Source organism: Megalops cyprinoides, chromosome 17 (genome assembly GCF_013368585.1).
Source record: "Megalops cyprinoides isolate fMegCyp1 chromosome 17, fMegCyp1.pri, whole genome shotgun sequence".
In the NCBI taxonomy this organism is placed as follows: domain Eukaryota; kingdom Metazoa; phylum Chordata; class Actinopteri; order Elopiformes; family Megalopidae; genus Megalops; species Megalops cyprinoides.
Window position 1 is genome coordinate 24,259,855 of NC_050599.1, and position 25,287 is coordinate 24,285,141.

Below are 25,287 nucleotides of genomic sequence, written 5' to 3' on the forward strand. Positions count from 1 at the left end.
GCACATTTGAATAAATGTAAATTATGAAGCGTAATATAAATATTCTGTTCCGGAGTGACAGCACACCGAAGGCAGGGAGACACAGCTCATGGCGTGGCGTTTATTCACAGGACAGTCGAGACAGCACACATAGCCAAAGGAGAAATAAATAAATATTCTTCAGCTCCCCTAATGTGATCACTGAACGAAAATAATAAGCTAAAATAAGAAAGATGACACGGCAAACTAAACCCCCGGTGGGAGAAAGTAGCACTATACGAGTGCTATGCAAATAAGACAAAACTATATTATACAAATAATAAAAAACTAGACAGGGGAGCCAAGATGCGGTCTCAAGAGGTGGGCCTACAGTCTGCAGCGGAAGGTGGCTAGTTATTTCACTGTCCTGACCGCAATAGGAAGAGCAGACAGGGGGCGTAACCTGGATATGCCACTCGACAGGGAAGGGAAGCTGGGAATCTTGGGGTTGCAGAGAGGAGCGGCGTGGCCAGTACATAAGCTCTGACCGCTAACGATCACCTCTGGATATGGAAGAACACTTTTCCTTGCTGCCTGCTAGGTTAATTCATTCTGAAGCAGATGCAAGCAGTTACCAGTAGCCAGCGGAGAGATTTAGGAGGGGTGAGAGATGAGAATGCTTCGGGAGTAGCAGAGCTCCAGGTGGCTTGCAGGGGTCGGATCGCACAGGCAGAGAGACCAGAGAGGGAGGAGGTGCAATGGCCCGGGCGAGAGAGGACCGTGGCCCGGACCGGGAGCTGATTCCGCAGGCCCGCCTCGCCGACACACCGCGCCGCACTCTGCGAAGGCCAGCTCGCCGTCAGGCGTCAGCCCGGATTAATGTTCCAGTGGCTGCCGCGCTTATATTAAAAAAATGTTTCTGAATCTGGCTGTCAAACGCGGTTTCGTTACCAGCCGCGTGGCTCCAATGATCTTCCCTGAAAGCCTGTTTGTGTTCTGCTTCGAAGAGAGACCGTTGTCTCTTTTATCCCTCTCCCTCTCCGCCGTTATCCTCGTGCCATTCGGGTACCTTAGTGTTTTCTTTTTATCACAATCCTGCCCGGCTGATACGGCATTAATATACTGTAAGTATTCATCCCTGTTTCATTTCCTTTTGTCCGTCACTTCGTCTGCAGGCCTCCCGATGCTGGTAATTTGATGATGATTGATTCGGTCCCCTTTCTAAAGGCGGTGTCATTTATTTTGTAATTACGGCCGAGGGCACAGACGTTAGGCTGTGCTTGATATGCACGGTGTGAACATGCCGGCCCTCCCAGCTGGTTCAATAGACACTTAGCAGCTCCGACACCGTTTGTTTGTTTTTAAGCACACAATAAATGGACCCCGCCCCCCATGCCCTAGTATGTTGGTGCTTTGGGTGGGGGGTGCAATGAGAGCCAACCACTTCAGTTTAGAGTCATGTCGAAAAACTGAACCACTCCATCAGATTGATGGCAAAGCCCCATGGGGGTGTCCTGCTGCTCCTGTGGTCGTCACAGCAATGCAACAGGAGCCTGAGCGTGAAGACAAGGCGGAGTCGCCCACTGCAAAAGACAGAACTGGATATGAACATATTTAGGACACGCATGAGTGGAAGGGTGATTTTTGCATCTTTATAAGCTGTGGAGGGGATGAATAGGAAACTCCTGGGGGGTCACAGCGGACCTGTTTTCATTTTCAAGATCAGTGTTCTCATACAAATGACTTCAGTATAGACTACACACAGTTTTCGTTTATAGTATTTATAATTATGTTCTGACATTTGTACAGAAGCACTGTATGTTACTCAGAATAAAGCAATGAATATTAATAAAGCACAATTTTCATTTTGCCTCATCACAGGTTGTGATGGTACAGCCGTCTCATCACATGGGCGCAATGCGCAAGGCATCGAGGCCAGCGGGATGTTCTGAATTATGGAACAGTCAGTGTCTGTGTAGTTTCGTTTTGTTTTGCGGGGGGGGGGGCGACGTTCCAAATTCTTTTCAGTGAGTCAGAGCGCCGCGCTGGGACCCTGCGGTCCCTTCGGGGGGCGGAAGTGAAGCGAGGCGTTTGGCGGTTTTGGCGTGAAGCGCGGCAGGCCCGGCACCCAGCAGAGCTCCGAGGCGCCCTCGCCAGTTGTTGTTGTTGTTGCTGCTGCTGTTGCTCGTCAGCCGACGAGGACCCGCGATCCGAGGTGGAACCGCGAGGCCAGAAACGAGAACGGCCAGCTGCCCCACGCCGGCGCAAGGAAACGCTGAGGTTTATGCGATCGTTGTTTCCACCACATCCGGCATATCTGGGAGGCCTTGCAACAATGATACAGCTGTGCATTTTTTCATCATGGCCGTTAAAATAATGCACTACTTTATTATTACATTACTGCACTGTACTTGTTATGACATATTTTGGCATGCACTACAATGATATGCTAAACAGTGTATATACTGTATATAGTATTCTTATTTCGCATTCAAATTTATAATTGTTGCACGTACCCCCTCTGCCCCCAAGTCTGCATGTCTTGGAGCTCCTCTTAGAGCTTCTCAGCGTAGTGGCACCAGGTCAACAGGCCAAGCATGCAGAAAGATGTAGTTGCTACCCGCTTCTGTCAGTGGATCTCCTGCGCATACAAAATCAACTCGCATCCCTCTCACCCACAAAAACAGGAATGCTCGGGAGGAGGCAGCTTCTTCTCCTCTCTGGGGAGGGGTGGGGGGTGCTGCTGTTCTACAGGGGGTGCTGATGTGTGAATTAGGGGGAGACGTTCAATCTGAACACCGTTGTGCTTTTTCCTGAACTCTGAGTAAATGCATCCAAGGATAGGTTTTTTTTTTTAAATCCTTACACATTACCACAAATTGAGTGGCAGCTGAAATTAATGACAAAATGGCATGCTGGCATCAAGCTATTATTCAAAGTGAAAGACAGTACTGGGAGGTCCCTCCCCCCACCTCCCTTAAGTAAAAGCTAATTGGAGGACTGTGCAGAGTTTGAGGGGAATCATTCGCAGGCATAAACTGCTAGATGAAGGCATCAGGTAAGAAACAGAAAAGGCTGGCAAGATCTTCAGTCACAGAGGTTGTGAGAATAGAATAGCAGATTCTATACTGGCCAATAGGGAGACACATCTGTTCAGACAGATCCTGTGGTTTCTCTGGGAAGACCCACAATGCACCTAGAGATTGGCTGGCCTGGCCCCGCCCATCTCCTTCGGTTTTATTAGCCCCATAATCTAAACTCAGGGTTTCTCATTATATAAAATAAACCTGGACTGTTATTCAGTACAGAAAGCACATAGCAGATGGCAGGGAAAACTTTGAAATTTAATTGGGGGAAATGCATTCATCCTGTCCGCATTCATTCTGCCCAAAAATGAAATTGGACACCCTTTTCCTGAATTATTTTCACCATGGAGAAGTTTGTTTGAAGCATTTCCCAGCTCGGCTTTCCCTTATTTGTGAAGTTTACTGTAGGGGTGTGTTATATTGCATATGGCACTTGTGTATTGGAGCATGTTTGCTAGTTATCACAGGTGTGTATAAGAGGCTGAATCATGTTTGGATGTGGTTGGTTGATTCATGCATGCCCCGTTTTGAAGCGATTAGATGAACTTTGTACTTTGTTCTTTGTAAGTCACTCAGGATAAGAGCGCAAATGTATGAAAAAAATATAATGTAAATGTATGCGAATCGATTGTCACCCACAAAAATGTGAATATGGATTCAAGGTTTAACTTGTTGGTAACACATTTAAGAGTCGAGCCATGGACTATTCTGATTGGGTCAGATAGTTAGACCCCGTTGCTATAGTAGCTGGCCAGTGCAGACATGACAGTAAGCGTTTCCCGTGAGGGGGTAGTCAGCATTAGCACACTGAGAACCCAGCATTCTGCACTGTGGAGCAGCATGGAGGTTTTAAAATATGCATTTTTTTTTTTTTTTTTTAGCTGTCATATTTTTAGCTCGGCGATCCTCGTAGCTAGCCAAGCAGCTATGTCATTCAAGCACCCTCCCACATCAGTGCGCCTCGGTCTCGTCTCCGAATTCCTGCGGACTCTGGGGATAGCCCACAGCACGAGGCTTCAGCATCAGTGTGAAAGGCAGCCCAAGGTGAGGGGCACGTGGCTGGCTAGCGTTTAGCGTCGCCCATCCGAGGTCAGCCGGCCGGCAGCATTCCCCACACACTGGTCGCACGGCACTTGAAAACGTGCTCCCCTGGATCGGCTCAGAAAAGCGTGAAGAGGTCGTACTCACAGGTGGGCGGGAGGCCTTAAGATGCCAGGTTAACGTTAAGCAGTGCTGTACTGGGCTGAATGTGGTGTGAGGCCCGTTTTCTGCCTCCAGACCCCTCCCCTGTGTTGATCCGGTTTGAAAGTGTTTGGTAACAGCCTGAGACCAAGGTCAGCGCAGGGACTCTGTGGGTGGAGATTATCCGCGTCCTTCTTCTGAAGCTGACAGAACTGGTTTTGTTAGTGTGTCTTTTTTTTCTTTTTCTTTTTTTTTTGGGGGGGGGGGCTGCAGAGAGAGGCATAGACGAAGCAGAGAGAGAGAGAGAGACGGAGCAGAGAGAGAGAGCGATGCAAGGGGAAGAGAGACAAAGCAACAGAGGTGGAAGGAGGGAGAAGGAGAGGAGGGGGAAGACTGTGAAAGAGAGAGGAGAGAGAGAGAGAGAGAGAAAGAAAGAAGCACCATCAGGAGATACACAAAGGCACAAGAGACGTTTGAGATGCGAAAAAAGCCTCGGGAAACCGTTCCAATAAGGCCCTAATCCTCTAAAAATGCCGTCATTTCCAGCCTTTATCTATTCTTAGAAAAAGAGATTAGCGGTATAGATTGAGCGGAGCTCGTTTTAGTCCCATAGCAACATGCGTTTATTTATAGGAGCTGATTTAAATGAGGAGGGATTATTGAGAATCAATACATGAGGTCTCTCACCGCGAGTTATCCCCCTTTGGAAAAAGAAATGGGAGAAAAATGTGTCATATTGAGCGAGCTTATCAAAGCGTCTCCTCTGCCGGTGGAGAGCCGGCGTATCGGACGGCACATCAGCAATAATTTTCAGGTTTGGAGGATTTCGCCGGATGTTTCTGCCGGCCTCACCTGTCCGTCACTCTCTAATTAACATGGACGGTTCTGGATGTTTCCGTAATTAGATCGCGGAGCTCGCATTACAGAGCAAGTCCGTTCTTTCCAGAGTAAAAAAAAAAAAGGAAGAAAAGAAAAGGACACAGGGATTGCGTGTTATCCTCGAAAGGACAAGCCTTGTAAACATCAAACCGGGGGCTTTCCATTACGCTTTTCATTAAGCGAACAAGCAGCTAATTGAATGAGCTGTCACCGTGCCATCACTATGTCACTCACGCGCGAGGATCTCCACCTTTGTGAGGGGAGATCTCACCATGTTCTTTTAAATATATCAGATTCAATTCTGTTGTCATATTTAAAGGTGTAGACTGTGAACAATGAAATCTTCCAAGCCCTGATTATTCTGAGTTTATGAAGTAAAGGTATGTATGTATGTTCACTCCTGAACATATGTATGTTGCATATGTGTGAATGTGTCACTACCCACCCGTAATGTAATACTGTTAATTGCATTATTAAAAATGTATTACAATGCATGCTGTCATTTAACTGGCACATTGGCTTATGACTGTGCATGATCTTGGGCAGCGAATCAAGAGACCAGGTTGTGGTTTCCACGGGTCAGTGATGTGTGTCACCGGTCTGCTGTTGGATGGGGCCACAGAGTGTTCTTAATGAGAACCCCCCACCCCACCACCACAGCTGGGTGGAAGTATCACGGAACACAGGAGGTTTTAGAGACTGTGTTGCGGGGTGGGGGTGGGAAGACAGTGAGGGAGTGGAGGAGAGGGGACAGCAGGAGTGAGTGAAAGGGGGTGAGGGGGTGGAGAGAGGTGAGACCGGGGGCAAGAGGGATGGATCATTGCAGCCAGAGAGCAGAAGGTGTGTGTGTGTGTGTGTGTGTGTGTGTGTGTGTGTGTGTGTGTGTGTGTGTGCGTGCGTTTATGTGTAGACATCAGTCATTACTGTCAGCTGTCAGAATGTTGTTGTCTGTATGTAGAAAGTCCAGGACACTGAATCCAGACACTCCTTTAGTTCATGTTTTTGAGCAAAAACACAAGGCAACCTTCACTGAGTGGGAATGCCATGCATTTAGTTATGTACGTGTTTTATGGCTATTTTGTTATTCAGTGTTAATGCTGCAATTCAGTTTACAATAATGCTTTTTCAATCTTGCAGTATCAGGTTTGCAGGGTCCAGAGATTAAACCTTTAGATGTACCCCCCCACCCCACCCCCCCAAGGCAAACAGGCATCAAGCACACACTTATATAACCAGCGTTAGACTGGCATTTTATTTCCGCAAAAAGCACTTAGTCTCTAAAGATTTAAACTGCTAGTCTAATTCTGAAAAAAAACAGCACTTTTCCTAATTCCCATATTATTTCAGACCATTAAGCAGTGCGAAATTATTTCTGCAGCTCCCCTCTTTTAAAGAGTCTCGGGCTGAGTTGCATAATGCTTAAGAAGGCATTTACCCCTATGACGCCCGTCAGACTGCGGGCGCCATGGCCGCGTTGTCATGGGAACATGCCTGGTGGAAGTGACAGGCTCAGACGCGTGGCGGGCCAGGTGAATGGGTGGCCATTTTTCGGGGGGCCCGTCTCAAGAGAACGTGGGACAAGCTCCAGAGTTAGACAGTGTCCTCGCCGGGGTGCGGAGGCGGGGAGCCACTCATCTCCTTACACGCACCCTCCCCCAAATTCCCCCGTTTCCTTGTCCAGGGCGCGCGATCAGGACGACAGAATCGGGCCAGCGCTGATTTTCAGGACTCCGTGCCTTTCGAGGGGTGTGTGAGGTAAAATAAAGATTCCTGTTTTCACTCTGGTGACAGGAGCCAGTGAAAACATCCCTGCTCCCAGAGAAGACTCTGAGGGGGTCTCCCTCTGGCCAGCCAAATGCATTACAGTCAATCAGGTCTCACCTGGAGGCGGCTGCAGGGGACAGGCTTTACTTTGAGCATCATTACAATACAAATTTGTATAAATTAACAATTAAACATAAATAAAAGTAACTGTTAATTTGAATTTTAATGTAAGTATAAATTAGTTTCATATAAATCTTGGCCCCAGGCACACAATGTGTCCTTATCATGTCACAAAGACGTGGCTCCCCATGTGTTTCTGATGCCGTTTGCTTTCAGCCGGATGAGTTTAAACCAGCGGGGCACTGCACTGATGGCCTCTCTCCTCAGTGGAGGGGGGGAAGTCCAGCGCCACTGCGCCGGATGAGCAGAGAGCGTCGTACGTTTCACTGTGAGCCCGACAGGAAAGAAGAGGAGGAGCTATACATTTGCACATTCGCAGCCTGAAGTCTCCCTGTCCAATGAGATCGCTCTGTCAACCCCCCCCAACCCTTCCCCAACTAAGCCCTCTCTCCTCCAGATGCGTTGTAATATCCAGGCCGGCGATAAAAAACTCCCGCCACCTCTGACTGCCGCGTGCGGCGCCAGCTGTCACCTTGCAGTGCTGAGGACGACGCGGTGCCCTCTATCAGGCTAGATTGCAGTCAGTGATTTCCTTGCGAGGGAGATAAATAGTCGCATACCCTGCAAGCCAAATAGCAATTATTGGTATCAAAAACAGAATCTGTGTCCCTGACTCTGCCTGCATGGGGATGGGTGGATTGTGGGGGGGGGGGGGGGGGGGGGCTGTCAGTTGTCAGCCTGTCAGCAAGCCCAGGTGAAGAGTTAGCGAGTTAGGGGCGAGATGCTGTGTCTCACTGTCACTGATGACATGGAACATCCAGGGCCACCATCCAGCAGGTGAAGATGCAGTTGCTTTTAGGGTACAGGGCTGAGGTTGCTTTGGGAGTCGGGTGGCTGTTAGGGTTGTGGACGGACGGGGTTTCGCAGTTGCAGTCCATTAGGGAGTCGGGGGGTGTGGTCTATTGAGCAAGGGAGGGTGTATGCAGCCAGTCAGAGAGTGAGGCGTGTGGTTGGTCGGGCAGTGGGGAGTGGGCAATGAGGTCAGCTGGGGGGGTGTGGCTTGTGGTTGACAGGGGAGTGGCCAGAGCAATGCATATATCAGAACAATTGAAATATGAATTTACAAAGCATTACAGTAAACAAATGCCCAGTCAGTGAGAGTTTATCCCATCAGAGGGACTGAGGGAAACTTCCCCTAACAAGCCCACTCATTCCTTATCACCCCTGCTCCCATCAGTGTTACAACATTACTGCTTTCTGAAGAGGTGAATTCAGGTCTTAGAGGTCCTTTCTGCCCACGCTGAAAATGGCCGGCTCCTCACTTATCTGACATGTATAATGATAGCCACACAATGCTTTCCCCACATACAGCAATTAGCATGCGCGCAGTAGTACACCATGTTATTTTAATGTATTTTCACTGAAACAAAGTTTCAGAGTAGTGCTGGAAGTGCAGCTTATCAGAGCTTGGGAAGTGCATTTTAATTCATTTGGTATTTGAATATTCTACAACAAAGCACGCCCACACTTGTTTGAATTATCGAACCCCGCAAATGCAGACCCCCTGCAAAGAGATCTGCATGCACACTTTCAGGCAGAAAAATTAATAATGTCAATGAATTATTTATTTTTATTATTTAATGCAATGTTCTTAAGCTCTGCTTCATTAAAATTAATAAGACGGACTGAAACTTAGTTTTGTTTTCTTTTTTTGTGTGTCTTTTAAGGAGCATTTGAGTGCCACTTCAAGAAAGTGATTAGTAATGTAGTGATCAAAAATCTGAATAATCAAATAATCAATATTAAGCTAGATCCCTGATGTTCATCTCTGATGTACTTTGTGTTGTGTCAGGAACAGACATGGAGAATATTGAGCAGCAAATACTGCAACAATGACTTAGAACCATAAGAAATAAGACATTACTGTATTTTTCCCATTGCAGCCAGTCAATCATAAGTTGCAGGATCCTTCCATTAAGCTAAGCAGGTTGGGTCTATAAGGGCCGGCTGGTATGGGAGTCCTCTGCAGAGACCCAGGCTGCTGCTGGAAGTGGTGCCGGGGGGCTAGCAGGGGGCGCCCTTCCCTCTGACTCACACCGCGCTGCGAGATTAATCGACTGTTCGGTTCCATCCCTAATCTCAGCCCCCGCTCCAAAGAGCTCCCTCCCTCCGCTCTGCCCCCCTCCCTCCCTGCACACCCCTCCCCCCCACCCCCCCGCGGTGACAGATCATCAGGCACGCCACGGCAGGGGAGTCAGACAGGCACAAACTGAAATGACCCCGCTGCGGTCCAAAAAAAAGCAAAAAACACAGAAACCAAAGCAGATAAACCAAAGCCACCCCACATCCATAAAGCGTGAGTGCAATATAGATGCCAGGTCTGATACTGGAATTAAGCCTGGTCTGAAACCGCCATTCATTTCCTCTAGTCTAGCAGGGTCAGTCCGGCACAATGTGTGTCCCTATTGTTAGAACTCGTTGATGAGGTGCGTGTTTTAATGACATTTTAATGACGTTTTTTCAGATGTTTTTCAGACATTATCCGACGACCCCTTCATTAGAGGGTTGGGGGAGCTGGGGCCGGAGAACTGTTACCCAGGTAACCCAAGCTGGTGTGTAAATGGCGTGTCAGAGGATTAGGTGGGCAGGGAGAAAACCGATTGCCTCCCTGTTCTAATGATAGAGGGCGGGGGGGGGCATCCATATTCACAGGCCGAAAGCTGTCCCGCTTCTACGGAGAAGCGCCCGCTGAGTTTAATTGCCAGACGAGGCGAGTCGGTTGTCACTGCAGGCAGTGTTTGTTCTGATAGAATAATGCCATCAGAGTAGGGAAATACAGACGTTCATTTGGCAGCACACAGAGAGAGTGCACACACACACACGCACGCACGCGTGCACACACACACACTCATACACACACGCTCGCACACACACTCACACGCACGCGTGCACACACACACTCACACACACACACACACACTTATACACACACACACATTCACACTCTCACACATGCACACACACTCACACACACACGCACGCGTGCACACACACACGCACGCGTGCACACACACACTCATATACACACGCACACACACACTCACACACACACACACTCACACACACACGCGTGCACACACACACACTCATGCACACGCACACACACACTCACACACGCACGCGTGCACACACACACACTCATACACGCACACACACACGCACACAGATGCATGCACATATTCACACATGTACACATACACCCACACATTGACATGCACACACACCTTTGAAGCAAAATTGTGCTGTGCACTTATGTTCCCTAATAGTTTGCTGTTGTGCTTTTCTAAAAATGAGCTGATAAACTCAAAGCTCCCAGCCATGATGTCACCCCCTGAGATACGCTTCCCCCAGTCTGGGCGAAGCGGGTCTGCACGCCTTTGCTTGTGTGTACGGTGGAATCTGCTCTGTAAAGAAGGCTCCTGTTTGTGTTTGATGTTTGGCTGCCGGTCCACGGTGGGGTCAAAGTACTAGCAGTCAAGCCAAACAGTCTGAATAAATCATATTTTTATGGAGCATGATAGTATGTGTGTGGGTTCTGCCTCGCAGTACAGATTGTTTTAACTTATTTAACTTATTCGGGACTGTGTACGTATTTGGTATTTGGCCATTTGACTATGCTGTAAGTTCCTGCCCACCCCGCCGGGTCCAATGCTCGTATCGTAGCCCCTCGCTCTCTCTCTGGGGCAACCCCCCTCTGCAGCATGGAGGAAACAGGGAGGGGGGGGTGTGCGTTTGAACCTCCCTTTTCATCTCCTTATCTTGCACGGAAGGCGCTAAGCCGATGTTTGCGCGGAGGGCCGGGCGCACGGGCGCGGCGTCAGATCTGGGGCCCGTGTTTACCCCTCCTGGCGTCGCTTTATTTTCAAAGGGATGCAGATGCTTGTGTCCGTTGGAGCGCGGCAAAAGCTGGATCAAAGGAAAGGGAGCCCAGCTACGTTCCCATGAACACCCCCCCTACACCCCCCCACCCCCCATCCGAACCCCCAATGTGAGTTTCCTCCTCCCAGCCTAGCCCACGCCCGCTCATGGCTGTCGCTGACCCGACAGCTTTGAAACAGACTTTAGGCCTGTTTTTCACTTTTTTTTATTCCTTTCTTTGTTTTTTTGTTTCCCTCCAACAGCTGATTCTTCCCTTCCTAATTCCAGCGATGACACGATTAGATTACAGATAAGGCATACCTTGGGTTCAACACACTCATCACCGTTTATATTCACCATATTCCTGGGAAAAAAAGAAATGCACACTCTATCTCCACTTCTTGAGTCTTTTTCTCTTCCCCTTTTCTTTATAAACTCTGCAGAATATGTATTATTTATTCCTCTCAGTGTAGCGCTGACAAACTGTCTTTGTTTCTCCTGACTCAAGAACCGCTTCCAGCAGCGAACGCCATCTGTACTCTCCGTAATGTGATTCCAGCGTTACAGATCCCAGGATCATCAGCTTTGCGTGGCAGCCCCATAGCATGCCGTCTCATCTCCTCCTTTGGACCTCCTCTCCTCCTTAAGCCCCACTATGGGACAGCCCATCCCCTCTGCTCACTGGCTTAAACCCCGCTGTGTGGCAGTTAGTCCTCTGCCCTGATTGGGTAAGACCCACTGTGTGACAGCTAGTCCCTTCCTGTGATTGGTTAAGACTTGACATGTGACAGCCAGTCCCTTTCCCTGACTGGTTAAACACTGCCACGTGACAGCTCATCCCTTCCGCTGATTGGTTAAACCCAGTGGGTGAGGAGGTAACCGGGTCACTACATGAGAGGTCATGGCTTTTGACCAGACCCACTCTCTGGAGGCATTGCCAGCCAACCCATTCACGCCCGCTCCCATCGCAACACACACCCTCCCGGGTCCTTTGCAGGACCTTGGACCTGTTTGCACGAGCGTTCACTGTCAGGTCGGAAATCAAATGTAAATCTCCCCATTACAAAAAGCATCCTTCTCTCTGACGTGTGATTGGAACAATGCGGTTTGACTTCAGAAATAATGTGGCTTGACTTTTTAAATAACATGGCTTCACTGTTTTTAAATAATGTGGCCTGACTTTTTAAATAACGTGGTTTGACTTCTTAAATAATGTGGCCTGACATTTTTTGGAAACTCCAGGGGAGGATGGAGCACAGCACTGGGCACGGCCGTCTGATCGCGGATTCAGAAAAACAGCAGCGGGATTCTTTTTTTAAATGCTTTTTTTCCCCATTATGCAACGCTTTTCGGAATCGCCAATTGCACATTAGACACGTCTCACAGCAACGATGCGCTGAAGTGAAGCAAATGCAACCCTGCAATACACTCACACGCGAGTCTGTGGCCGTTTCACATGCTATAAGTCCCACAGTACACCCTCTTGTGGCCTCTCAGTTGATGAAGCAGATGGGGTTGAACCCAGGCTGTAGGCCTCAGCCTGCTCTTGAGATGAACCCCATACCAACTGAGTCACTCTATGCCGCCCCACCCCCCCCACCCCCCTCCACACAACAGGATTGTTTCAGCCATGGAACAGCTGAGGGGCTGCCCCCATAGACCATTCTTTGAGGGCCCCCACTGCTGCACCTCCTTGGGGTAGCATCCCTAAACCCAATCTACAGCTCGCCCCCCCGGCAGCTTGTGCCTCCTCACCGCTTGACGCCAGTGTACAAACAGCAGGGGTGGCAGTTTTGCGGACCCCCAGCAGTAACTGAACCCCCCCCCACCTGCTTCCCAGGATCCCCTGCTGCTCCCCCCCAGGACTTCCACACACACCTCTGTGAGGCTCTCACTCCTCAAAATGGCTGTAGAACCAATTTACCTCATGTTCCCGTGCTTGTCACTGTTTTTGCACAACTGATGTCAAGCTGGCTTGTTCACCTGTGGTATCGAAAAGCAAGTGCTGTCCAGTGAGGTTGGAAGTCGATTCACTTCTGAATTTCGGAAGATGCAGTGAATACTCCCCATTTTGATGTGCATCCATGTACTAAATAATTTACTTTAAATGAGGGAAGAAAATAGAAATACAAAATATCTTAAACAAACCATACATAATTTATCTGTTTATTTAAGATAACAACTGGATAAGTGTTTGTTTTCTTCCTTAATGAATGTTGACTAAACCAACATAATGTGCATTTGAATAACCCTGTTTTGTGCTGACACCAGTAATTTCTACCTTTAGTTTAAAACATTTACTTGAATCCACCACTGTACTCTTCTGTCATTTAACTCTGAAACTAAAAATACAATAATAATAAATTATAACCCCTCTTAAAAATGACTAAACATATTTTTTAAACTTTATAGGAAAAAAACTATGTTTAAATTTGAATCTGTGCTGAAGTATGACTGTTGTCGACTGAATTAAGCTGTTTTTTAAACTTTGAAGGCAGCAGTGACATTGAACGCTATCAAATGGCTAATAAGAAAATCCCATTCAAATATACCCGACCGGTAGAAGAATGGCTACAAGAGAAAGGTAACCTTTATCAACCTTTTTAAATCATTCAAATGGCTACTTTTTATCTCCCTCTGTTTGCTTTCTATTTTTGAATCATTTCTTTTTTTCTGTTTTCATCCAACCTCTTGAATAAACAACAAATAATCAACCACTAATGGGGAAAAAAGTTTGATTTGTTTCTAATTTGAATCATGACTTGCTTTTGTTTTCATTGTCAAAACATATTTTTTTAACTCACTGGCATTCAGTTAAAGGGACTGGAACAGTGGACACAGTTTTTGTGGCCACATAATAAAACTTTGCATGAGCTAGTTCATAAATGTATGTATACAGCAGCATGCCTTCTAATACCTCACCATAAAACTGTTAATAAACTCATATGAAAGCTCTCAAAAAATGACAGACAGAATGCATTCCTTTGAGCTGGAGGTACAGTGGAAAATATAACCATCCAATTACCCTGCATGTGTACGGCTTTTAAAACTGTGCTTGAAGGGGAAGTCGGCACTCTCCAGTAAAATTCTGCATGAATGTCAAGTGCGAGCTAATATCATTCTAAACTGCATTTAAAGGTCATCGCCCTAAACGACTTAAGTAAAGTCCCTTTAACAACCCCTAAAACACGAAGCCACTTCCAAATTTCGTTGGAGCTGCTACATGCATGAATGGATATACTGTAATTTTTTTGTGTCCATGACTCGATTCCGTTATCATTCCATCCCCAGTGTAATGAAATTCTAAATGATGTCATGTTGTGTTATGCCTCCAGTGTTGTAGGTATTTTATTTCACATTTTAAATTAAGATTGCTGTATATGCAGTGGTTTTGCTGAAAGGCAGTCAGAGTAATTACTCTCAGTTTATGCCATTTACAGTCTTGAATCATTTAATGTGAAATGCATACTCTAATGAATAAGTAATACATATTAAAAGACGTTCAGATACAGAGTGCAAATAAAGCAATATGTAACGTAATATTTATGTCAAAATATTTGTTGTGTGCCACAAATATATTGATTGTTGCCGCTTCAGAATGTCACAATCCCTCAGGTAATATTGCAATTCTACAGTATGAAGAGTGAAAGCAATAAAGAATTTATGCCTTTGTGATTTACCTTTAAGCAAACCTAAATTGAATAGTAACAGAGCACCATTGAGGCTTTTCTTTTGGGTGCAGCAGGTGAGTGACGTTTCCCTCATCAGGTTCTAGAAGGTTTCCACCATAGGTGGCATTCTGGGGGAAAAAAAGCAGAAAATGTGACCTTTCCTTTGTGTCTGAATTTAGATTCATAAGGCATAATTAGATTTAAAGAGTAAGGTAAACGGTGATGTTCTTTTCCTAAGAATACTGATGGGAACATGGGGACATCCACCTTTTCTTGAGTTTCCAGATATTATCACTGATGTACCACTCACTGATCTTTCATCTTCAAACCATTGACTTTAACCCTTGTTAACTGTATGCGGACAGACAAGAGGTCTTAGTAGGGAAAGATGGGTTTCTTTGGAAAATATCTGTTGTTGAAATACGTTTTTGAAGCATTTTGAAATGCATGTTGAAGAGTTTGTGTCAGGGAGCAAAGCCCCTATGCAAGCCCTGAGCTATCGGCAAGCGACCCCACATCCGTCGGCTAAGCTCAATGCCTCTCTGTTCTCTCCCCCATCCCCCCGCAGGCCGTCAGCTGACCATCTTCAACACCCAGGCCACCATCACAATAGGCGGCAATGACCGCAGGCGACCGTACCAGGGCCAGCTCTCGGGCCTGTACTACAACGGCCTCAAGGTCCTCAAAATGGCAGCGGAGGGGAACGCCAACGTGCGCATTAACGGGAGCGTGCGCCTGGTGGGGGACGTGCCCTCCCCCCCGGGGGCCGCCACCACCACCTCCCTCCCGCCCGAGATGTCCACCACCTTCATCGAGACGACCACCACCCTCTCCACCACCACCACCCGCAGGCAGCGGTCCCCGCCCACTATCCAGGTACGGCCTCCGGACCCCCTACCCCCCCAACGACTGTTCCAGGATCAGCTTCCCCAGCCCTGATCTCACCGTCCATCCATTCTGTGGAATGAGTCTTAATCTAATACAGGATAATCTTGCCCAGTTCTATTTGTGACCATAAATCATTATGCTAAAAAAAGACAAAACGTAAAACTGATCTAGGATCGGAAAGCCTGTCCCTAGTCAGAAGCATTACCATCATGTAGAAAACTTAGACTGCTCCTGGGTCAGTGATTTAGGGCGGAATCTATCTACACATAGAAAGACATACCTCATGACATGTATGAGAAGTCTGGGCTCAGTGATTTTTGCCTCTGCCTTACAGTTAATGTCTGGATGAAGCAGATTTTGTTGACAGCTTGCCTTGAACAGGGAACCAAAATCAGACTGGCACAACACAAATATAGCTCACCTACTGTGGACTAAGTGTTTCTGTGTGTGTGTGTGTTACAAACTTGAGTTGGACGCGTCAGGCCAGCCCATGCATATCTAGGCAGGCCAGCTACTATCAGGCTCTTGAAGTAGGTTACTCTCATGCCGAGAGTTAAGTGAAGTTCTGACTGCCACTGAAAGGGCAAGTAGTTATTCCATTTTACAAAACCCGCAGCTAAGTACTCAGCTTGACATTCAGAGGTGAAAGCCAATCTGAGTCCTCCTTTTGGAAAAAAAAAGACTGCTCATTGAGAATGTTCTCTCCTGTTTGAAAATGGGTAAGTTATGAATGACGGGCTAGAATAAAAGAAGGATCAGCCCTCTCAAGCCTTCTGGACACGCTCTCAAACCTTCTAACAATAAGGGATGCATTAACAGCACCTGCTGCATCACATTTTCCCAGTGCATTTACTGCGTCTCCACATTCATATTCCGTGAAAAAGTCATTTTTATGCAGCACCTGTCTCAGAGAGAGCTGGTGCAGTGATATTGGATGAATAGTGTGATACCAGTGTTTTTGCTCCATCTGTGGATGGGGGGGGTCAGGCTGCGTATTCTGCTCTTTGACTCAGGATTCCGGAGCCGCCGAAAAAGCGTTTCCGTTCCCTCCCATCGACCTCCGCGGGGCTCACGCTCACGCCCACCGCCCCCTGATGGCCGAAACGGAGCGCTTCGTAAACTCGTTCTGACTGCTGGCCAATAAATGCCTGACGCTCCGTGAAATGCAATCACACCGACCGCTCCGCGGCCGAGAGAGATCGGATCAACCCGGCGGTGGCGATATTAAAGCCGTAACTTTCCGCTCCGAGCGTTTGCTCAGGAGGGGCATCATGGCAGGGCCTTAAACGCACCCCCCTCCAACCCCCAGCCCTTTCCGCCCAAAAAACAGGACTTTAAATAGATCATACAGTACCAGGTAATGACACCCCTTAACGTCTGTGTTGACAGTGATGCTAGTCTTAAGAAATCATTGGGTATTTCCCATCTATGATTACTTCTTACTTCTTATGATTACTACTGTTTCATGACCTTCTGTGCCACAAAGTGCAAAGACAAAGACACATTATTCTGATTGCCAGCATATTTCAAAATGATTAAAACCGCTGCAACTGTAACTGAGAGCAAATAACAACAAGCCAAAGCAGGCGGTTTACCGGAACACGCTGGACTCCTTTGTTTGGTCTAATCTCGTTTCTCAGCGCTGGCGTGTTTTTTTTTTTTTTTTTTTAACCTGCAGGGGATTTATTTTTGCTGCTGTTTTCTGTTTTGCCTCTGTGTCAACTGCCGAATGTGTGACACAGAAGGTGAGAGGGGAAAAAAATAAAAAGAGCGTCTGCTGTGTCTGCGGGCCTCGGGGCAGTGGGAGTGGGAGTATGGCCACTCTGACCCCGTGCGGGAGCTATTTTTGGCCCGCCCTCGGACTGTGTTCTGTCCCAGCCCCGGGGGGGGCGGGAGGTGTTGTGTGGCATTACAGCTGTGGAACACCGGAGCTGCTAAAAGCACACGTCCCATCTTTCCTTTTACAACGATATACCCTGTGGGGGGGCGGAGCAACAGCGATACCGGATGTGGCTTCAGAGGCCCGGGAAGTGGTCATCAGGTTCTCGGCATTGCTAATCTACCCCAGGGATGGTGGCTGACTCTTCAGAGATCCGTGGGTCTGGACTGACAGCTCGCCTGTCCTCTTCCTCAGCATCCAGCCCATAAACACAAGTACAGGAGACACGGAAGAGGAAGGAACTCTGCAGTCCTGGGAGAAATCGTATAACGACAAGAGATGTATTAAAGTACCAGGTGCCTGATGAACGATGATGTTTGGTAGGAGTGCTTACGCTGATGTTGATGATGATTTTTGTGGAGTTTATTGAGCTGGAGCTGGGTGAGGAATACTGTAGAAAGATTCAATTGACTATTAAATGCCAACATTTCATCTTTTCACCATGTAACCAGGCATCCTTTTCCTCCACCAATCAGGGTGCCCATCCAAGCCCAGGCCTATAAAGACAGGAAGGCGTGGCATTTCAGGATGCAGCTAGTTGTCTGTATTGCTTTCACTGACTATGTGTTACTCAGACCTAAACACAAGCTCATTGGTCACTGGAAATTCATGGTTCATTGGTTCATTGGGGTTAAGGTTAGGGTTAGGGTTATGGGTGAAATGGTGTCTAAGAATTGAAAAATATAAAACGTTTGCTGAATTTTATCACCACAGCTAGCAGATTCAGTGCCCCACTCAGTTTGAGTACAGCCGGTCTATCAGTCCATCATAGTCCATCAAATCATTGAATTACATACTGTTATTTTTCTGTACAAGGAAACCAATGATTTGTCTTCAGCACACTGCCAACTCCGTTGTAGTAATAATAATGACATTAATATCATTATGGACCTCCTGTATTGATGTCTGGCGTTGCCAGTGAGTTGCCAGCAGGGCTTACTACGTCTGAAATTTGTTGTAGTTTTTTCTGGCATCGTTTGCATCAGACAACACTCCAGCCAGCGTATACGTGTTCCTGCCTCGTGGATATTCGGTGTGTTAATCTGAGCCGCAGAGCCGTAACACCAGCGGGAGGACGGGGGAGGGGGGCTAACTGCGATAAACACGTTCGCACCCTCTCACTCCCGTCGAGTGGAACACGATTACTCCGAGAGATAAGGTTCCTCCTCAGAGATCCGCGCATCGTGAGGCCCGCGCCAGAACCTGGCCACCCCGATAACGTCGAGAGCGGCGTATCTGGCGAGATCGGAGCTTTCACGTCGTTCTCTGTGATCTAACGCGCCCGCAGTGGGGGTCCGCGGGCTCCAAGCCCGAGAGAGCGATATTTGATGACCGCCGCACCGTAACCAACTGCACTAACCTAAACTTCTTACCCATTTAACTGTCAGTACAGTCTTTGATCATACACCCCTCTGAGTGATGACTAATGCTACTCTGGTTTTATGTGCTTTTATTCCCTCCTCTTGTACGGAAGCGCGTGAATCACATCGCACTCGTGCATCTGTTCAAGCATTTCAGCAGAATGGATTATACATTAACGCTGCAGCGAAAACTGACAAAAATCTGAATAAATGAATACGTAACATTAAAAAAACGACACACTGCGGGTACTGTTACACTGCAATTCTTTCTCTCTCCCCCTCTCTCTTTCTCTCTCTCTCTGTCTCTCTCTCTGGAATCTCTTTCTCTTCCCACTGTCCTGCTTGTTTTTGTCATCTCTCCAGTTCTCTGGCTTTCTGTTTTCTCTCTCTCTCTCTCTCTCTCTCTCTCTCTGGAATTATCGCTCTTTCACTCTGCAATTCAATTTTCTGTGATTGTGTCTGGCTTCATCCTTCTCCTTTTCTCCTGTTTTGTCTGTGTTTGCTCCCTCTCTCCCTCCGTCATAGCCTTCTGTGCTCTTGTTTGTCTTTGCATTCTACTTTCTTTCTCTCACCCTTTGTCTTCTTGTGCAATCTCTTTCTCTCTCGCTCCCCCCTCCTTCTCCCTCTCTCTCATGCTCCTCTTGGTCTCCCATCCCCTCTCTCCTTCTCCTTCCCCCTCTCCCTCTCTCCCTCCCTCATTCTCCTCTCTCCCTCCCTCATTCTCTCTTTCCCTCCAACCTTCTCCCTCACCCCCCCCTCCCTCCTTCTCCCTTCCCTTCCCTCTCTCCCTCCCTCTCTCTCCCTCTCTCTGGTTCTGTAGTCTCAGGGTTGCGAGGTGATTGAGTGAGGAGGTAGGGGAGCTCTCATTACGGCTGAGAAGCGTGGCAGGTCAACAAGCTGCCGGTCATGTTTGCCTTTCCATCTTAATTCCCTCAAAACCGCATCAGCAAACGAGCCGTCTGTCGCCGCGCGGAAATAATCTGAGCGCTCGCCGCGATCGCAGCGCGGTGTCGGCGAGGTGCCCGGGAGGATGCGTTTGTTTGCACATCATTTGCAGCACCGCCGTCGGCCGCCGTCAGAAAGAGGTCCGTCCCTGGTCCTCTGTTTTAATTAGCTACGCAGGAGGGGGAGAGACAAAGCGCTACCTGTGCATATCTGCAGTGGAGTACCCTTGGGAGCAACTGTTTTGGGCGCACCATGTTTTCTCCGCTTTAGATAAACTGCATGGGAGCACCACGTGAGACATACTGATCTGGAGTCAGTGAGAGTGTTCCCACAACTGATGTCTCCTGAAGTAATCCGTACATTGCCTCTGTGTGTACTCTTTTCACCATCCAGAAAATCTCCCTGTAAATGTTATGACAACAGACTGCTTCAATGCAGCTTTAGGACTGTAAATGTTGCAGTTTTCAAACATGCAATGTGTACTTACACTTGTAGTCTGAGCAGCTTGCTTGCTAACTGTAGCCAGCTGTATAGGCGTATCTGTCACCTGCAAGTTTGTAGAGAAAGTAATTTTGCATTGTGACAAGTTTAGCCAAGTTTTGCTTGCATTACCAATGTAAAGAAATACGAGGGTAGCTTTTTTTAAAGAGGAATCTAGACCAACCTTCTCTGGTGTGGCAGATGTTACCATTTGTACGGTGTAGCTAGCGGAATGCTGAGACCACAGGTTCGAATGCCAAATGAGCCGCTGCTGCCATACCCTTGAGCAAGCTTCTCTTGTGGAAGACAAAGCAAAGCTCTCTCTGTATTGAGCTCACAGCCTTAATTTCAGTGAGGGTGTGAGGGTTTTTGCATTTAAACAAAGGCGTTTGGGTTTGGATTCATTTGTCACTAAGGCGAAACTGGATGGGTGAGATGATTGGGAGCACCACAGCCACTGGAGTTCATTTGTCAGTGTTCTGGTCATGCTTACAGCACCTGTTGACTGTTCATACGGCGAATGTGATGCTGACTGTTTCATTTCATGGACGATTTTGAAGAGAAACACTTTTGATGCATCTGCCTATAAACGCACTTTTAGTAAATCCACATCGGCCTCGCACGGAAATCAAATTTCTTTGCATTCATAAATAAAGCATGTGAAACGCATTTTATTCTGCCCTGGTTAGATCTATGGGCAGTCAACCTGGTTTTGCCTTCAGTCCAAGAAATCTGATCAACATGTTAAATTCTCTCTTTGTGTTTTCCCCTGGAGTTTTTAATAATTGATGCGTAACAGAAGAAAGGCCAGGGAGTCTCGTTCCTGGTTCCTGCCTTAGGAGACCAGTAGTTATGCAAGGTCCTGGGATCTTGTTGGTGCCTCTGTGTGTGTGTGTGTGTGTGTGTGACAGACACACATGGGTCCTTTCTGCTACGCTGTACACACTACTGGAAAGCCAAATGGCATGTACATGAATTGCCACCTCCCTCGTGCACACACACACACACACACACACACACACACACACACACACACACACACACCACTAATGTAATTCGCAAGTTTTGCCACATTTCTGCTAAGTCTGCTAAAACGCCCCCAACCGCTTCCCCTCAAACCCTTGTTCCAGTCAGTTTAGATTTGTTTTCAAATCTTTAGGGCTGTATTTTATTTAGACACTGTTAAAAGTATCCAACGGCTCCTGGGCAAGAATGGTGCATCTCTGAACCGTAAGTCACTTTAATTGCAGGAACTCACCGCAGGAGGAGACAGCGGTGTTAAATCAAAGGCCCGTGTCCTGGGAAGATTACCAAGTTTCACCTCATTCATTCAGCATTCAGTGTTTATTTAAATCACCTGGATGGGCTCATCCTGTTTACCAATTTCACTGTATCAGGCCATCCACGTGCCATAACGATCAGTGAAGAATTAATCCAATTGCAATAGTTCAGAGGGGATAATTGAGGGGGACAAAGTACATGGATTTAATGTCCCGCAGTACAAGTGCGGCACCACATCCACGGCGGTGGGGGGTGGGGGGGGGGGCAGCGAAAGGAGAGCCACCGCATCTCTTCATCTCGTCACACTCCGTGGCCCATTAACAGGCGGAACGTCAGAGCGATCGGCTGGAAAGAGCAAGTCAACAAAAAGAGCCGCCTCACAACAGCGAGAGGGAGCATTTCCCCCGAGCCGGGCTTTAAAATCCAATTACCTGAGCAGAGCGGGGCCGCGGTTTAAGGGACTGATACCTCTCGAGAAGATGCTGACAGTCAAGCTCTGCGGGATAAGGAACGTCACGCAAAGCAGGGCAGATTAAAGGGGCGCGCTCAAAATCGGGAGGTTGCGGGTTCAAATCTTCAGCATGGTGCCGAGTGCCGTTCCCGTGGACCCGGCATGTAACCCACACCACCGTCTCGAGGCATAAATGGCGGGTAATAAGCCAAACAAAGAGTAAGATATGTAAGTCGTTTGTGGACGAGCAGCCCGAGAAAGTGCATAGCAATAATGACCTGGATAAACATCACACCTGATTGCTTCTAATGTGTCGCACCCCCCATTTGCTGCCTGGGAAAGGAGAGGGGGGGAATGGCCCAAAGAGAGGCCATTTTCGGTAGATTGTTGCTAGGGAACGCAGCCGGCTCCCACTCAATTACTTCTAACGAGGTGTCAGCTCAGTCAGAATGTCGCACCGTCAGGAGTCGGCAGTCATTACATTATTTATTTCCTCGGCGGACAGCATTATCCAGGGCAACTTGTTAGCTCGCGTTTTGCATTTACTTATCGGAGGGCGGTCCCAGAGCAATCCAGGAGAAGCAACTTTATCGAGGCGCAGTGGAATGGCAGCGGGTTGGAACCCGCAACCTCTGCCTCTGTCTCATGATTACATCAGCACCCCCCCCGGTGATTTTCCACCTTTCGGTGATGGGAGAATATGAGACGCCACTTATGGCCTGGACCTCATGACCTGTAATTGAAACTGCAAATGCGTACTTCTAATTTTGTCCAAGGCACGGCGGGGGGGAGGAGGCGTCTCTGTGATTGCGTGGCGGGGGCTCCATGGTGTAACACTGCAGCAGGGGGCTGATTGAAGATCAGGGCCAAAGACCGCTTCCCGTTTATACATTGAAGATTTCTGGCCCCATTACAACCTGCCTGCTGTGGCTAACAGCAATTAGACTCTGCTATGTGTGAGAAACCAATGTGCAGGAGCAGCGGTGGGGGTGGCAGGGGGTTGCGCAAGAGTTTCTCCTACTGGAGAGAGTGATGCCGTTAAAAAGTATGTATTAATTTAGTTATTTCAGCCATACAGTTTGACTGGACGTCCATCGTGTTGCGTGGCTGCTGCTCTGTAAACTGTGTTCTGCTCACAGACCCTCTGATCACAGCTTCAGTGAGCCAGCTGCATATCCAGGCATTACATTACATTACTGTCATTTAGCAGATGCTCCTTTATCTAGAGCGACTTGCAATTTTTACATGTTATCCATTTATACAGCTGGATATTTACTGAGGCAATTCTGGGTTTAGTACCTTACTCAATGGTACAGCAGCATTGCCGCGTCAGGGAATCGAACCAGCAAGCCCTGCTCCTTACCACTATGCTACACTGCTGCCCAGATGGGCGAGAGAGCTCGCATGGTGTCCCGCTAGGGGGCAGGAAGCAGCCGCCGATGTTGCACTCGCCTCTGTGCGCTGTGACAGCATGGAGGGGGATGAAAAATGAGGCGGTTTTATTACCATTTCAGGCACTGGCGGAGGAGGCGCGCCCAAAGGCCCACCTCGCGGAGGAGCTGAAGGTTAGCGGCCGGCGCCCGCTCTGTTTTCCATTATTAATCTGACATTTGACCTTCCTCTTTGGCTCCCAGCTGCTGTCGGCTTTCAAAGCGGCGGCCCCTTGCGTGCGCTGACATGGCTGCGGAACGTGGGAAGCTGCCAGGCCGCTCGGAAGGAGGGTGAACTCGTATCACAGCCTGTGACTTTTACAGGCCTTCTGTATGGAACCGGTCAGTTAATCGGTCCAGTTTACGTGACATTACTGTCATTTAGCAGATGCTCTTATCCAGAGCAGCTTACACAGGTTACAATTTTATCCATTTATACAGCTGAGTATTTATTGAGGAAATCGTGGATTAAGTATTTTGCCCAACAGCAGCGCCCTAGCAAGGAATCCAGCAACCTTTCCTTTATAAGCACTGCTCTTTCCCCAACAGCAGTGCCCTAGCAAGGAATCCAGCAACCTTTCCTTTATAAGCACTGCTCTTTCCCAGTATGCTACATCACTGCCCAATTTGACTTGCTTTTCTATGGCACAGATTATTATATAACTGTAGGAGCAGAATTGCAAAGTAGATATTGTTGCAATCACTTGAAAACAGATGGCAGAATGATACAGTCTGACTACTGGAATGACAGCTTGTTTGGTTATAGACATGTGGCCATGGCTTTCTCATTCACTTTGGCATCTCTGTATGGTATATCAAGGTGTTTATGTTATAATTGCATGATTGCTGTTGTTCTGGCCTGATATGAAATTCGTACACATTTCTCCTCACCTGCACAGCGAGTCTCAGCCCAAACACACGTTCCAGATGAAACTGAAGGCCAGCAGAATCCCACGCAGCTCCGGGGTCCATGTAATTTTAAAGGCAGTAATATAGATTCACACCTGCACTGCAAGGCGGGGAGCGGGTTCTAATGTTTGGAAACAGCTTTTTGTTTTGGCTCAGTAACCAAGGCCGCTGAAAGTTGGTCTTCTTTTCCTCATCGTTGCGTCATTTTTGTGGGTTCATTTGTAGTTTTCTTCGCAGAAGAGGCCAAAGTTCTGGGTGGTGTTTAGAGCTCGACTTTTGTAAAGAACAGGGCTACGGCCTGGTGTTCCTATAAAAATGTGTGGAGAGAGTGTCCATGTTCCAGTGTGTGAATAGGGGCATCGCGCTCAAGATGAAATTATAGAACGACGAATCGCACCAAGTAGTTATGCTTGGTTTTGTGTGGGAGGGTGTGCGAGAGTTCCAATAATGCATTCCTTTTTAAAAAAGAAAAGAAACTAAAAAAAGAAAGTAAAGGGACACGATTCGCACACACATTCCAGCTCATTGCTGAAAAGCCAATGAGGATTTAGACTTAAGCCAACCAACCGGATTAGACCTGTACGTAGGAAGCATTATGTTACGGTGATGTCTGTCATTCTTTAATTAGAATAAAATGATTCCCCCCTTTTTAAAAAAAAACATTCTGAATGCAACAGGCTTTAAAAGTCAGGAGAAGTCAAAGATTTAATTTTTTTTCTGGGAGCCCACATTTAATTGCCTGTTTAGTCGAAGATACCGTCAGTACAATTACCGCCTTTGTTTGGTAATGGGGCCTTTTCAGAGCTTCCTGCCATTATCAGCTCCTAAATGCATTGCATTAATGTAGCGGTGCTGGAGCTGACCTCAGTTAAATGGCTTTCTCGGTGAGCGGAGCGCCAGCGAGCCGCTGGGCTCCATTGAATTCCTCCCGTTCCCGCCGCCCCGGCGGAGGGGGGTGGGGGGGAGGCAGGTGCTCGGCGGCACCCGTTCCTCAAATCGCTCCTGCAGGAGGATGATCCAGCTGT

At 47.8% G+C, this 25,287-nt stretch overlaps 1 protein-coding gene across 5 annotated transcripts in view; it reads left to right on the top strand.

The window, feature by feature from the left end:
• LOC118792523 (neurexin-3a-like) overlaps positions 1-25,287 on the top strand; it is a 279,182-nt gene that overhangs the window by 230,115 nt on the left and 23,780 nt on the right. For all 5 annotated transcript variants that reach the window (XM_036550399.1, XM_036550396.1, XM_036550397.1 and 2 more), the window contains 2 exons: positions 13,402-13,491; positions 15,147-15,454. In XM_036550399.1, coding sequence (XP_036406292.1) covers positions 13,402-13,491; positions 15,147-15,454 — 398 coding nt within the window. The remainder of the gene's footprint in view (positions 1-13,401; positions 13,492-15,146; positions 15,455-25,287) is intronic.